The following is a 15,836-nucleotide window of genomic DNA, read 5'->3' as shown; positions in this document are numbered from 1 at the left end:
GAAAGAAAGGAAAAACAAAACAGGAATAGAATTTCCAGTGAGCAGCTATGTACATGGTCCAAGAAGTGTAAAGTGGAACTTTTATTTTTCATTCAGACTGCAGCGCTGTGTGCTGATGCAGCGCGTGGCTTGCCATGTAGCTGCCTGAATCGCTGAAGTCAGTAACAGAGACGGCCATTTTGGTGCTGGTGAAGTCCACGGCCATGCTGCGCTCGTTGAGGAAGGGCTCGGGGAGGCCCATCTTGAGCCTTTTAGTGGGGGGCCTCTCGCAATCCTCACTACACACGTTCAGTTGCCCTAGCTCCGAGTGGTAGAAGCCAGCGTCCAGGAGATTGAGGCAGTCGCTGTCACTGTTGCCAGAGAAACTGAGCGGCTCGCTGTGGCTTAGGGAAGCGCGGTGGAGGCCATCGAGTGGCGAGAAGCTATACGAGTCCAGGCAGCTCACGTCACTGGGGTTGCAGACTGATGCCACACTACTGGTTAGTGCTGTAGGAGACAGATGATTTAGGTCAGCTCTCTCTAGATATGCAATAACTGTCATGGTAGGGTATAAGTATTATTACACTGATTAGTTATACCTCAATGCCCAGTTTGGCTTAGTATTGGACATTTAAAATAGTTTTAAAAGTCTACAAGACATCAAAGTTAGAAAATCCAGAATGTGGCTGAGACCAACAGCTAATGAAGTGATGTAAAATCTAGGTGTTGGGTCTTTGAGCAAGGCCCTTAACTGCTTAGATGTATTATGAGATAAAATGTAAGTCGCTCTGGATAAGGGAACTGTGTAAATGTGCACACTGATTCCATTATCTTAATTTATTATCTACTGCTTATTATGTAAAATGTGAAAAAAGAGACCATTGTGGTCCTTTAACAAGTGTCTAGTAGAACAAACTCACCGGAGAGATCGCTGGCTGTGATTGAATTAAGGATATTTAGCTGCTGGTCTGCTGAGGCCTCTATCCTGCCACTGCTGCTCGAACAGACCGAGCCCGAGCTATCCACAAGACCTTCGGCTTCATCCACCAGTCGGTCCATTAGGTCCCTGCAGGGCCAAAATAAAATAAAATAAATAATCGGTACAAGTCAGCTTCTACACCAAGATGTGATTAAAAACTGAACATTCATCATTACATCGAATGAATGGATAATAAACTCACGTTACGCCAGGATAGCTGCTAAACTTCTTTTTTCCAAACCGGTTTTGTTGGACGAAGAAGTCGAACCGCTCAGACTTTTTCCACATGTAGTAAAACGCAACACATTCTGCCACAGTCCTTGTGTGTACCTTAAGGTGAAAAAATTTATTAAAAATAGATTACGCTAGGGTCCACTGTGGGGACATGAGACAGATCCACTGACCAGGACAGTGTGTTAAGGTTTTCATAGGACAAAACGCATTCAAATTTCCTACCAAATTACATTTATCCTGTTTTTACAGGCGAAATGCATTGAACATGTTCCATGGCAGAAGGTTTCCCTTCAGTGGATGCACTAAACTCTAAACATATTCACAACTAGAAATGGCAGCAGTGTAAATTTCAACTAAGAGGCTAGTACATGACAACACAATGAGTTTGCTGTGGATAGTTTTCTTTTGTATCAGGACTATGATTAAGCATATGACTAAAAACGAATTTTTGATTAAGCAATAAAATGTTTTTTTAAACCAAACATCTGTGTAGGGTTCAAATTACTGCATCTTTTTACACCAACTTCTGAGTTAAAGGATTAAAAACTAGCTGGATTTGGAGAAATACCACAGTTCTTATCTAAATAAATTTATCTAAATAAATTTATTGGTCAATAAAGCCCTTTGTTTATAAAAAAAGAAAAAAAAGAAAACCCCAGTAGTAAAGGTCTTTGTCTCACTTTGTGTTTCTGAATAAGGTGGAAATTCTTCTCGTACAAAAGAAGACCGTGTTCAAAGTTTCTGCATTCTTCTTCAGTCCACGGGAGCATTTCACCTGAAAGGAAACACACGTTAGTTCCATTTTGCTCCGGACCAAAAGAAGCCTGGTGATATTTAATAGCACGTAAGCCAACATACCCTTTGATGACTTTTCTTTGCTGCGATACCTTTCAAGAGCTTCTTGCACATTGTAGTTGCACTTAACAAGCTCGTACAAAGCCTGCAGGTAATGATCATCAAAACAAAATGGTAATTTTCACAAAAAAAAAAAAATCCTTCACAATGATGTGAAGTCTAATATTTTCATTAATGAAACCATCAAATACCAAACATCTTATTGGATGTAAAACTTCTATAGAAAGCTCGTAAAGCTTACCTGTTCGTTGTCTTTAATGAGACCCCTTCGATCTCTTACAGCACCATCAGCGCTTGAAAAGGAGACTTCTTGCAAATACTCCTTTACTTTAGACTCCGGTATTATGTCAGGCTTCCACAGTAATTGATCTTCATTCTCATAAACTGGAAATGTAATAAAATCCTGTTAATCATATCAGGGGAAAAAAAACTCACACTGAATTTCTTTAATCAGAACCATGTGACACTTCCTCAAGGGTTAGGTACTTAACCAAAACTTTACCTATGGCTTAATTCCGATTTGCAGCAGAATTCAATTGCACCCCAACTCAAAAATGGTAAACCATTCACGATTTAATATTCTAAATAAAGCTAGCAACTTACCCTTCTCATGTTCATTATAGCAGGTAATGGGTGGAATTTCAGCTTGATACTGCGATCCAACCATTATTTCCTGTTAAAAATAAATGAATTTTATATTTCATACACACAACAAAATTTCCTCGAAATTTAAATAACCAGAAGAAAAAAATTATTTGACCTGCTACATAAAATGCCATTTTCCAGCAACATTCAATTTAACACATCCATATAAATCTTACATCAATGGCCAATTGTGAGCATTTTAATCAGTTATTACATTTTATATAATTTTTTTGGAGAATCCAGGGGCTCACCTTTCGAGAGTCCTCTGTGTTCACACCATCTTCTTCACCCTCAGACTCTTTGTCTCCGTCATAAATAGTGTTGGCTGCAGAAACAAAGGGGGGAAAAATGAAATACTACATATTTCTAAACTGCTTTACAGAAATATTCATTGACTTGGACAGTCTTAAAGCCAGATAACCCCGACACAATTGGATAGTAAATGCCATTTGTTTTCCCCTGCCTTTCTACCTTCAACGGTCATTGCCACTTATAAATATATTTTCGTATACAACAGAAATAAGAGGGACGTTCAGGTCACACTCGGACTTGTGATGAAATTTCTTGCACAGTGATGAGACTTTTAACGTAAAACTTTCAAACGTTTTAAAGAAGGTCGTACGTCTGTGAATGACGATCTGGCCGAGGTGGTTCGGAGGAGCACACTACAGTCGCTCTTGTGAACATTTAGCGAGTGGAACGCCTGATTCTTAAATATCGATGGATAACTTGTCAGTAACTAGCGGCGGCATAGACTGTCTGCCTGTCTAAATATATTTATTTATTTATTTTTACACTATACAATTTGATGGACTTCTCATTTAATCAGGATTATGGTTTTTAAGATATCCTATAACTATCTACCAGATATTGATTATGCAGGTTACCTACACTTACCCCAACATATAAATACAAATGGTGCTGGCAGTTGGGGCAGGAATTTCGAATGTTAAAAGTTTGCATAAACAGGAAATGTTATATAGACTATGGCCTCACCACCAACACCGGTGTAACAGATTTTACCCCAACACCAAAAGCCTAGTGTAGAATAAATATTGCTGCCGGCATTTTATTTTTATATATATTAATAAAATACTCAATCTCACCAGACATTACCTACACATGGCAAGAATAACCTGTTGCATGTTTTTGCAAAAATAAATAAATAAAATTTTTTTTTGCATCTCTGGGAAATCTACCATCATAGCTACTAGACACATGGCATATCTGTGACACCACTATCTACCATGTGTCTTTGACAAATTCCTTAAATATAAACTTTCAGGCTTATACCTCTCTCATAACGGGCTGCGTTTTAAACAATAATAATTAAAAACTATTAACTTACATTTACAAAGAATGATTTACCTAAAACATATAGATTTCAGAATAGACAATCGAGGAGAGTCCACACTGTGGTAGTTTAGACACTTTTCCCACAGAATGGTACTATTTAAAGAATACCAAATATGTTGGATATAACCCTTATGTCTTCATTATGCTAAAAAACTCAATTAATTTTCTTTATAATTATATATTTTTTTTTTCAATTTTCTCCCCAATATTAGTCGTAGTCAATTCCTCCCCGTCGCTAGGGTTTACATTAAAGCTACTACTACCACTCAGTCGGGAGGGCGAAGACTATCCCGTGTTTCCTCCGAACCGCGTGATGTCAGCCATCCGCATCTTTTCGAACTGCTTGCTCACGCACCGTTAGGGGCGGAGTAACACACTCGGAGGAAAACGCTAGCCGCTCCTTTCGCGTGCGCAGGCTCACAGACACCCCTGATTGGCTGTAGAGCCATGATTAATGTGGGAGCGCAAGTACCTCTCATCCCTCCCCCCTGAGAGAGCTCGGCCAATCAGCTCTCTCTGTGCCTCCGGCTGTGAGAGGAAAACAGCATCACCCAGGGTTCGAACCAGCGATCCCCAGATGATAGGGCGAGTGCTTTACCACTGCGCCACTCAGAGGCGATAATTTTCTTTTTTTTCTATATTCGTTGTCATTGTCGCAAAGCAGTTTTACACAATCAAAATTATGGAAGTTCATATGAATGTGACAAAAAACAAATAATTAGATTGTCCCAGAAACAAATCTTTATCCAAACAGAATTACTCACAAGCTATCAAGTCAGTAGATAAAAGTAACTACCTTCGCCTCACAGGAATTTCCAAAGGCTTGGGACAATGCTTTGCTCAAAAGTGTCCTCTGCCTTGTGCTGCACTATAACTGGCTGGGTTAAGCTTTCAAATCAGTGTAAATGTTAAGGTTTTATGGACCAATAAATGTAATCATAGTAAACACCATTTCCTGGCCTCCGTCTGCAGTTTGCAAACAGAAAGCAGAATTAAAAAATTCTAACTCCCTGAATATGATATGAAATAATTTTTTTTATTCATGATCAAGCCATCACCTTTGACTCTAATACAAACCATGCAGAACCATCAACGCACCTACACCATTTACTTAGGGTTACCTACTACACCTTGATTTGCTATCAACTGCCAAGAACTGCTATAATTTCTCAGCTCTTAACAGAGACCTAGATACCTGCGCATTTTATACATCTGTGACTACAGCTAAAGCAGTAAATCTACCATGCACTTCCAAACTGAAGGCAATGTTTCATCTATTAGAGAAAACTATTTAATACTCATCAATAAATAAATTAAAAAGTACACTATTTAGTGTTGCAGAATGACACTCATTTTAGGAGCTTTGCTCCAGTCGCTGAGCACAACACAAATCAGTCCACATCAAACTAGACAAGGATGATGCATTTTAGTCAGTGAAAAGGTTTAAAAATGTGATGCATGGTAAAAAAAAAATTTGACGATAGCTGTGGGTCAAATTCTGGAACGTGGGAAAGCCGACTCAGCTAAAACATCAACTGTTCTAATCACTTTCCTCTAGGGAAAAAAAAAGGTACCTAAAGACTAAAAGCAAATGATGTACCCCAAATCTTTACTTACATATACCAGGGTGAAAAAGTCTTTACTTAGCTGAGTTGTTAAGTAACAATGGAAAACAGAACTCAAGACTTACAGCGCAAAGTCCTGGGGAAGAAATCTGTAGTTTCGTGTGAAGTCACTGACGGCGTGAGGTCATCAGCAGAAGACTGAGTTTCTTCATCATCTCCTGACAGCAGATCTTTAGCAATCTCCTCCTTGGTAAGGAAAACGGAAATTCACAAATTGAAATGTTTTATTTTTTTTTTGCACTACCAGGAAATCTATCATCACAATACACAGGAAAAAGGAAAATATTACCATGACCTATTAGGCCAGGGTTACACTTGTATATTTAAAAACACTGCATCTAGACACAGCAGCAAGTACACATTCGTGTATGTGTACATTTCTTTACAGGTGATAGCTACTAGACCCATAGCATATCCCCGACATCCCTGTCTATAGCACGATGTTTATTACTACAAGTTAAACCTTGGATTGCAAGCATAATTCGTTTCTGAAGCGTGCTTGTAATTCGAAGCACTTGTACATCAAATGCAGACCAAGTTTCCCCGCAACCCAAGGTTTTATTGTATTTCTAAACAAACTTGTAACGCAGCAGCATAGAGGTGTTAAACAGAGACGTCTCTCCAAATCTTTACACCTCCCTTATAATGGGCTGAAAATCAAATAACGGAAACAGACTTATCAGAAGCAGACAATACGGAGTTGCTAGTGATGCAATTAATCAAGAAATTAAATATGCCATTATTTAGTTGCCCATCGCTTGCAATTTACTACAGATATTATATGCATAATCTTGAATTTGTGTGGAATTTGTCAGTAATTAAAGATATTGTTATTTTCTAAACACTTTAGGCCTTGTTCACACAGGTGTTGAATTCGAGCGTTTTTCCGGCAGTCGTAGCATCCAGTGAGCGTGGACCAACGCAGAGGATTTCCTTCACATAGGAGTCAATAGAGTGTCACACAGGCTTTGGAGTGTTTGTCCGGCTGCGCGTTTATACAGCATCAAAAAATACGTTGCGTGCAGCTTTTCCTTGGCGTTCAAATCCCGACAAACGCGAGGAAAATGCTTCTAGTGCGTTTTCTTCGCGTTCATTTTACGCTTCGGAGGACCGGATATATCCCATAATACTACATGCTATACATAGGGAAATGTGAGAAAAAAGCTAAATAAAATGTCAGAGGTTTTGGTGTTTCTTTATAAACCACAAAAAAACTTCCTTTAATCCGAAGTTGTGCAGTCAGAGGGTGAACCCAGTAGCTACTGCGTTTTTTTTTTCTCTTCCTACGTCAAGAATTTTTAAAACAAGATTAATTTGTCTAATATAGCTAAATGGTCAATATTAAAAGGAGGCACCTCAAATAAACGACAAGGGCTTCCATATCCAGTTCCCAACACTGCCTTCACAGGTTAACACACAAACTAGATGTTAGACAGAACCAAACAAACGCCAGTGTAGAAGTCAATCGAGCGCCACTACAAAATGCAACATAAACGTCTAGGACGTTCAGAGCACATTTGTTTATCCAAAAATTTTACGCCCGTGTGAACAATACCTTAGGTGATAAATCTTGGAAAAACATTCTCTTAATGAGATCATTTGTCCCTTTTAATACAAAATAGTATATTTAATAGTTACAATTATTATACAATTGCAATGTATGTCAAAATAATCACTTTATACATACACCTTATATGCTTGTACATATTAAAATTGCTGAAGCTGACTGACTTCCGGTTAGCAGCCACATGGAGTAGATGTGTGAGTTAGGTGCTCCGACAATTTTTAATTTCTTTACTCCCTTACTCGTCTTTAAATGCTGAATTAAATCCTTAGTTTACAATAACTTTATACTCTACCCCACGGCTAACTACTTTTTATCTATAATGGCTACAAGGAGTGTTAAAAGCGGGAAAAAAGACGATACTGCGACCCCTCTAACAGTCGAGGCCATCTCAGCGCTGTTAGATAAACACCGTGAAGCGTCAGCGGCTGAATTTAAATCATCGTTTAGTTTACTAGAAAGTAAACTGGACCAAATCCAAGCCCAAGTAGAGGACCATGGACAGCGCTTACCTTCGTTAGAACTCGCTACAGATGACCTGAGCCAGCGTGTGAGCGAGTTGGAGAACATCTGCTCCGGACTTCGGGAAAACAACGCTAAGTTAACGGCCAAAGTCGTAGACCTGGAAGGCCGGAGGAGGAGACAAAACCTGCGTGTCCTGGGTCTTCCGGAGGGTACTGAGAGTGGACTCCCTACCGAGTTTTTCTCGAAGTTTTTGTGCGAGGTGTTTGGGAGTGAAACGCTTCCATCCCCGCCTGAGATTGACAGAGCCCACCGCATACCTGCATCCAAACCCGCTTCAGGTCAGAGACCTCGGTCATTTTCCGTGTGCACCGGTACCAGGTTAAAGACCTTCTGGTTCGGAAGGCTCTGCGGAGAGGGAAGCTGGAATACCGCGGTCAGCAGGTTCGTATCGTGGAAGACTACGCTCCCGAAGTTTTAAGCCAGCGAGCCGAGTATAGAGACGTTATGACTGAGTTATACAACCGTGGACTCCGGCCTTCTCTCCTGTATCCAGCACGGCTCCGGATAACTCTCTTTACCGGACAGAAGAAGTGGCTTCGCTCGGTAGAAGAGGCACAGAAACACATAGACAGTCTGCCGAAAACTACGTAGTGCATTATAGTTTTATTTTTTAATACTACAATTCTCAGGAAAGTACCCTTTTTAACTTTAAATCTAGCCATCTTTACGTTTTTTCCTGGTATGAGTATTGTGTTAAACACGTGTAGTTGTTGTTAGTTTTCTATTATTATTTTCTCTATTTCTAGTCACGTGTAATTTACATGTTTGTTTATTTTTTAGTGTTACAATGTGACGTGGGGGGAGGGCGTTGTTTTGTGTTTTTCTCTTATTGAGAGATTTCAGTATCCTCCAGTATACTCCAAAGCCAGTATTGTGTTAGTTCAGTATACACGGTGTATCTTTAACGTGATGCTCTGTGTTTTACACCTCTGTTTTAAGGCTGACGCTAGGCATCTCAGTGTTATTTATGTTTATCTATCTGCATCTCCTCTCAGGGAGAATGAATAGTTCTTTAAACTTTGTGAGCTGGAATGTTAAGGGTTTAAACCATCCGGTCAAGAGAAGGAAGGTGCTCTCACACCTTAAACAACTTAACACTGCAATCGCATTTTTACAAGAAACTCACATTCGCAGTTCGGATAATTCTCGTCTTATGTCGCGTTGGGGAGGGCAGCACTACCACTCGACCTTTCAGGCCAAAGCTAGGGGCATCTCAATTCTCATTAATCCAAACATTTCTTTTGAGCAGCATAATATAAATCGGATATACATGGTCGTTATATCATTGTTTCAGGGAAGTTATTTAATACTAATGTAGTGTTGGCTAATTTATATGCCCCTAATTACGATGATGTTTCCTTCTTTGAACATTTCTTCTCTGTTCTACCAGATCTGAGCTCATACTCTCTCATATTAGGGGGAGACTTTAACTGCTGTTTAGATCCATCAATTGACAGGTCATCTTCCAATCCTATACCTCTGAGTAAATCTGCCACGCTACTTCAGTCCTATCTTTGCAGCTTTGATATTTCTGACATATGGCGCTTCCTTAATCCAAAAAAGAGAGAATACTCATTTTTCTCACATGTTCATCATACTTTCTCCAGAATTGATTATTTCTTCATAGATAATCAATTGATCCCAATAGTTAATTCTTGTGCTTATCAGAGCATTGTGATATCAGATCATGCTCCGGTTCTTATGTCTCGAAAAATCCCCGATCTACCTCAGATTAATAAAAATTGGCGTTTTAGTTCATCGTTACTGATAGAGGATGATTTTGTTAAATTTATGGAAGATCAGATAGTTTTTTTCTTAAACACAAATGAAACACCTGAAGTGTCATGTTTAACTGTTTGGGATGCTCTGAAAGCCTACCTCAGGGGACAGATAATTTCATACACTGCAAATATGAAAAGGAAGGCATATAAAGAGCGAAAAGATCTAATCAACCAAATTAAAGAAATTGATCAGCAGTATGCTCTATTTAAAAACCCCGATCTGTATAAAAAAAACGTGTAAAATTGCAAAGTAAGTTTGAACTTATCTTAACACATGTTATCGAACGTCAATTATTAAAGAGTAGGAGCCAATTTTACATTCATGGTGACAAATCTGGGAAACTTTTAGCTAGTCAGTTAAGAGGATTTAGAGCACAACACCACATTACAAAAATTCGGATGGAGGATGGTACCATTACTACCGATCATTCTAAAATTAATGATGCATTCAGGAATTTTTATTCTCGATTATATACTTCTGAGCTCCCTAAGGACCATAGCTCAGTTGAGAATTTCCTGACTCAACTAGATATCCCAACACTGTCCCCTGATTCTAAATTAAAATTAGAAGGGCCCATATCACAGGAGGAAATCATTTCAGCTATTTCATCATTGCAATCTGGTAAATCCCCGGGTCCTGACGGGTTCCCTGCAGAGTTTTTTAAATCATTCTCCTCATACCTTGCACCACAACTAGCTTCGGTTCTATCTGAATCTTTTCAGCAAGGTAAGCTGCTGTCATTTAATGAGGCTCGCATCACCCTCATAGCAAAGAAGGATAAGGACCCAACAGAGTGCTCTTCATATAGACCAATCTCTCTTCTCAACGTGGATGTTAAAATCCTTGCTAAAGTCTTGGCTCGTAGAATAGAGAATGTTCTACCCTCAATTATATCTGAGGACCAGACCGGTTTTGTTAAAAATCGTTTTTCTTATTTTAACATTAGACGCCTTATGGATATCCTGTACACACCATCAGAGGGGATCCCCAAGTGTCCTTTCTTTGGATGCTGAAAAGGCTTTTGATTGTGTGGAATGGGAGTATTTATTTAGGGCTTTAAAAAAATTCAATTTAGGTCCAAGTTTTATCACTTGGGTTAAATTATTATATTCAAGCCCTACTGCCTCAGTTCTGACAAATGCTCAGCAGTCTCAACCATTCAGCCTTCAGCGGGGAACTCGTCAGGGGTGTCCTCTTAGCCCATTGCTCTTTAACCTTGCCATTGAGCCACTAGCAATTGCATTCCACAGTTGTAGGGATATATCTGGGATTTGGAAGCAGGGAGAAGAACATAAAGTTTCCCTTTATGCAGATGACCACCTACTTTTTATATCGAATCCAATCTCCTCCCTTCCACCTGTGCTGTCATTGCTCAGTGAATTTAGCTATTTTTCAGGATATAGGCTGAATTTGCACAAAAGTTAACTCTTTCTACTTAATAATACAGCACTAACAACTGGTATCCACAATTTTTCTTTCAACATAGTGAAAAATCAGTTTACCTATCTCGGTATTACAATCACAAGAAAACAAACACCTTTTTAAAGAAAATTTCATTAGGCTGTTGAGCCAAACAAAAAAGGACTTGGGACAATGGTCACCACTGTCCATGTCCCTGGTGGGACGCATTAATGCCATTAAAATGAGTGTTCTTCCTAAATTTTTATATCTTTTCCAGTCTGTACCTGTTTTTATTCCCAAATCTTACTTTGGTGCTTTAGATTCAATTATAGCCTCTTACCTTTGGAAAGGTAAACATCCACGACTGAATAAGTCCCTACTTCAAAGATCTAAAAGAGACGGTGGCATGGCTCTGCCTAATTTTCGTTTTTACTACTGGGCAGCAAACATTCGATCTGTCATCTTTTGGGCATATTTCCACAACCAACCTAATCGGCCTGCCTGGGTGGAAATGGAGATAAAGTCCGTAAAAAATCTCTCCGTCTCTGCACTCCTTGGATCTGCACTCCCCATCCCCTCAATTAAATCTATCAATAACTCAGTTGTTGGGCATACCTTGAGAGTATGGGCTCAGTTCAGAAAGCACAGCGGTCTTCTGGGCTTCTCTCTGTCCAGTCCTATTGTCTCTAACCATCTCTTCCAACCTTCTTTACATGATTCAGTGTTTCAGGAATGGTACAATAAGGGCATCAAGCTTTGCAAAGATCTGTTTGTTGACCATAAGTTTGCATCGTTTGAGCAGCTTTCTGAAAGGTTCAACCTACCCAATTCTCATTTTTTCAGATACCTGCAAGTAAGACACTTCATTAGCTCTTCAATACCAAATTTCCCTGAAGCTCCTGATGTAAATATTCTAGATAATCTCCTCTGTTTGTCCCCGTTGCGTAAAGGCCTAATATCCACTATTTACGGTGGATTGATGGGTTTGAGTCACACCCCTTTAAGTAAAATTAAAACTGCTTGGGAGAAAGATTTAAATTTGTCACTATCAGATGATACTTGGAATTCAATTCTTAAACTTGTCAACTCAACTTCCTTATGTGCTCGCCACTCTTTATTACAGTTTAAGGTTGTACACAGGGCTCATTTTTTTAAATTTAAACTTTCCCGTTTCTACCCAGGCATTGATCCTTGCTGTGATAAATGTAAAAGTGGAGAGGCGTCTCTTATTCATATGTACTGGACATGCCCGAATTTGGAAAAATTCTGGAGGGATGTTTTTAAAACCTTGTCGTACATATTGAAATGCAACCTTGAACCAGACCCTCTGATCGCTCTCTTTGGTGTCACTGGAGAGAAAGACAAGTGTCTAACTCCAGCTAAACAGCGTTTGTTATCTTTTGCGACACTCCTGGCTAGGCGTTCTATTTCATTCAAGTGGAAGGATGCCACGTCACCCACTTACGCCCAGTGGCTCAGAGATATTATGTCCTGTTTGTCCCTGGAAAAGATTCATTACTCAATCCAATATTCAGACTTGAAATTTCAGCAGGTGTGGGGGCCCTTCCTTCGCTTTTTTCATATACATTAATAGTTTGATTCCATTCTTATTTAATTGTTTGTCTGTTTGTTTTTCTTTTTCCTTTTTTTTTTTTGCATGCAGAACTAAAAAAACTTCCAGCTCCACACATACATACATATATATATATATATATATATATATATATATATATATAAATATATAAATATATATATATATATATATATATATATATATATATATATAAAAATATATAAATATATAAATATATAATACATATATATTTTTTTTTTTCCTGTTTTTTAGATGCCTGGCGTCTAGGCTTTCTTATATATGTATAGCTGGCTTGGAGTCAGGGAGGGTTGTGGTGGGTGCTATAGGGTTTATAAGGGGGTCATAGAATCTATAGTATATTGAAACTTTACATGTTTACCCTGTTATATCCCTGTTTAAAAACTTACAGAAGATATCGCTGAACTTGTTTGCTGCAGTGTTAAGTAATATTGTGATGATTAATAATGAGTCTTATTTACTAAGCTAAACACAAGTTTATCCGAAAACTTAAGTGTTTTAACTGGATACTTGATTGTATTCATAAAAATACTGTAATCTTAAACCACCCCCTGCTGTTGAGTGTATGTATATATGTGCATGTAAGATGCCTGACTAACTTAATCATGTTGCTTCAAATCCTGAACTGGGAAGTAACTTGAATTATGCTGTCAAGCTTAAATGCTGTTTATTTTTGGCAATCTACAGGTGATTTGACATTCATAATGCATCTACAAAGTAAAGCTGTGATTCTCAAATGTAAAAATTAAATAAAGCCCAATGTATTGTCTGGTCCCATTTAAATTTTTTATATATATATGGGTAAGAATTGTGCAATTCCTTTAGTTTAGCTCAACCTAGACAATATGATTAACTCAAATGTATTCAATTTTTCATTTTTATATTTTAACTACACAAAAAGATTGAGTGCAAAGGCAAAGAAATAGTAGATCCATAACATTCTGACATACAACATTTTTGTGACGTCATTCTCATATTCCGGTGGCAGAAAAACATAAACAGTTTAAAAGTAATGACTTTAGGTCTACATTCTAAAACCTAAATAACTCTTACATTGAGATGTTTTAGAAGGATGGGCAAATGTACTTGGGTGGGACGCTGAAGTATACGCTGCCTGTGGGAGACACTGACATCATGCTCGTCATAGTCTAATCTGGGGTTTCATTCTTGCGTTGTATACACCATTGCTTGACACTCTTTCAGTCTGATTCAATGTTTCAGTAAAGCTATGAGCTTGGCTTGATGTACCCATTTTGCCACTGTTACACTTTTTGGCCTTTTTTTATGTTTTGATTACAGCAAACTATATATATATATATATATATATATATATATATTTAAAAAATTGGTTCAACTATGTTACATTCAGGGAGGAATGACTGTGACATAACTAGAATAACATGAAGTTGATGATGGCCCAGCATATTATTACACCACAGAAAGACATAACATTTAATGTACAAACAATGACTTAAAAGTTGATGACATTACCACCTAACTGAACCGAACCTGTGTGTGTGTGTGTGTGTGTATATATATATATATATATATATATATATATATATATATATATACACACATATATATATACACACATATATATATATATAATAAAATTTATATAAACCTATATTAGCAAAAAACATTCTAACGTACCTTGTCTAATGTCATGTCAGGTAACTCGTCGGTCAGTTCGACTGAAGAGCTGTCTGCACTCGAACCTCCAACAGGATCGACCGATGGTTCATACCGATACAAGGCGAGCAGCTCTTCCAAAGGCATGTTCCCCTCCTGTTCGACAAAGCTTTGTTCAAACGGACTCAAAAGCATACATGGTGACAGGTAAATAAATATACAAACCAACAAACTTTTCCATACCTTCTCTAGATCAGCGATCTCCGAACTCCCATTGGACTCCCCTTCTCGCATCTCCTCTTCCTCTAAAGTGTGCTCGTCGTCGTAGTCGTGGACCAACATCTCTGCCGTTGGGTCAAAATCGTGATCTTCCGATGACAAAGAGCCAACTGCCAAAGCAAAAATGTTTAGTTATTAAGACAATTAACCCCTCTGTTCAGCATTTATCCTACAATTCTTTTTAAAAGGCATCCCTGTATCATGGGTTTATGAAGGATAATTTTTGCATCAGTAGGAAATAAATGACAGAGGAAGGATTAAACAAAGTTTACCTGGGCTTGTACTTCCTAAGGAAGCCTGGAAGATCAAAATAGGAAAAAAAAAAGTGTTAGATCACACCTTTATATGACAGGCGGGTTTCTAAACACAGGTTAAATTTGCTTTTATAGGCCGTTTACACAAGTAAGTTTTTATTTTAAGCGTAATCAAGTCCCTGGGGTTAGACGTGAAGCGAGCTCAGTCGGAAAGTCTGTTAAGAGGAGTGGAAGTGGATGGCGGGCATTTATAACCCAAGTTACATCTCATGACTTCTCTCTCACTCTCTTTTAAAAAAGTATCTATTAAGTTATTTGTGCGATCATTTTCACTAGTTTGAAAATGTTCGATGCGCTACATCGAGGTCCGAAACCGGGTTATACATACCGAAACTGATTTAGTATCGATCCACTATTACATAATTAAGATGAGCCGTATTATGTCGTCACTCTCTTTGCTGAGGCAATCCAGCTAGCAGGCTAACGCTCGGTAAAAAACACTACAGTATTACCCAATTAAATATTTCCCCAAAAACCCATTTTTGCTAGTGAACTTACAGAAAATAATTCAGTTGTTATAATAACTCCATTTCAAAGCGAAAAAACACTACAGAATAAAATACAATAATTGATGAAGGGACCACAGAGGCGAAAACGGCTAACCCTTTAACAGCATCCCTAGCTTCTAGCCTAGTTAGCGAGCAAGCTAACCGCTATTATGGCCGCCTTTAGCTAGCTTAGCGGAGCTGACGCCGAACACCGACGCCCGGCCTAAAACCCCGCTCGGCGTTCCGCCGTCATTATTGCGTCACAAACAGCTATTTTCCAGACAAAAGCGGCATTTTATAAACGTAAGACGCTCCCTGTTAAAATGAAATAAAAAACGTTCGACATGACGGTCAATAAGACGAGAAATAAACGTTAAATCGCGTAGCCTAGCCCGTCTTTTTTCAATCTTACCTCCGCCATATTGGTACCTTTCGGCTACTAAACGGGCTTTTCTACGCAAGAACCCGGATCGACGCAACACACCAATAGGAGGAGGGCATTCGCGTGCTCGCTGCTGATTAGCTGAAAGCTTTTAAACGCACGGCGGCTCACAGTGTTCTCT

The 15,836-nt window shown here is 38.6% G+C and overlaps 1 protein-coding gene across 1 annotated transcript; it reads right to left on the bottom strand.

The window, feature by feature from the left end:
* Nucleotides 1-63: 63 nt before the first annotated feature.
* Nucleotides 64-15,701, bottom strand: mier3a (mesoderm induction early response 1, family member 3 a). Its single transcript, XM_053475840.1, has 13 exons — nt 15,686-15,701; nt 14,744-14,768; nt 14,436-14,581; nt 14,214-14,348; nt 5,739-5,859; nt 2,944-3,017; nt 2,651-2,720; nt 2,289-2,431; nt 2,051-2,132; nt 1,873-1,967; nt 1,161-1,288; nt 900-1,045; nt 64-486 (listed from the first exon to the last, which is right to left on the bottom strand). Exons 1-13 carry the CDS (start codon nt 15,692-15,694, stop codon nt 89-91), a joined length of 1,572 nt encoding a protein of 523 aa, XP_053331815.1. The 5' UTR covers nt 15,695-15,701; the 3' UTR covers nt 64-88.
* Between the last annotated feature and the right edge of the window lie 135 nt (nt 15,702-15,836).

This window comes from Clarias gariepinus, chromosome 17 (genome assembly GCF_024256425.1).
Source record: "Clarias gariepinus isolate MV-2021 ecotype Netherlands chromosome 17, CGAR_prim_01v2, whole genome shotgun sequence".
Lineage (NCBI taxonomy): Eukaryota > Metazoa > Chordata > Actinopteri > Siluriformes > Clariidae > Clarias > Clarias gariepinus.
Note: the sequence above shows the minus strand (reverse complement) of the source record. Positions and strands in the feature narration are given on the sequence as shown.

Bases quoted from the DNA above. Each gene is read 5' to 3' on its own strand.
- mier3a (XM_053475840.1), bottom strand. The intron at 2,432-2,650 runs GTAAGTTGCTAG...TTACATTTCCAG, and splicing joins CTATAATGAACATGAGAAGG to TTTATGAGAATGAAGATCAA. The intron at 487-899 runs GTGAGTTTGTTC...TGTCTCCTACAG, and splicing joins CACAGCCAGCGATCTCTCCG to CACTAACCAGTAGTGTGGCA.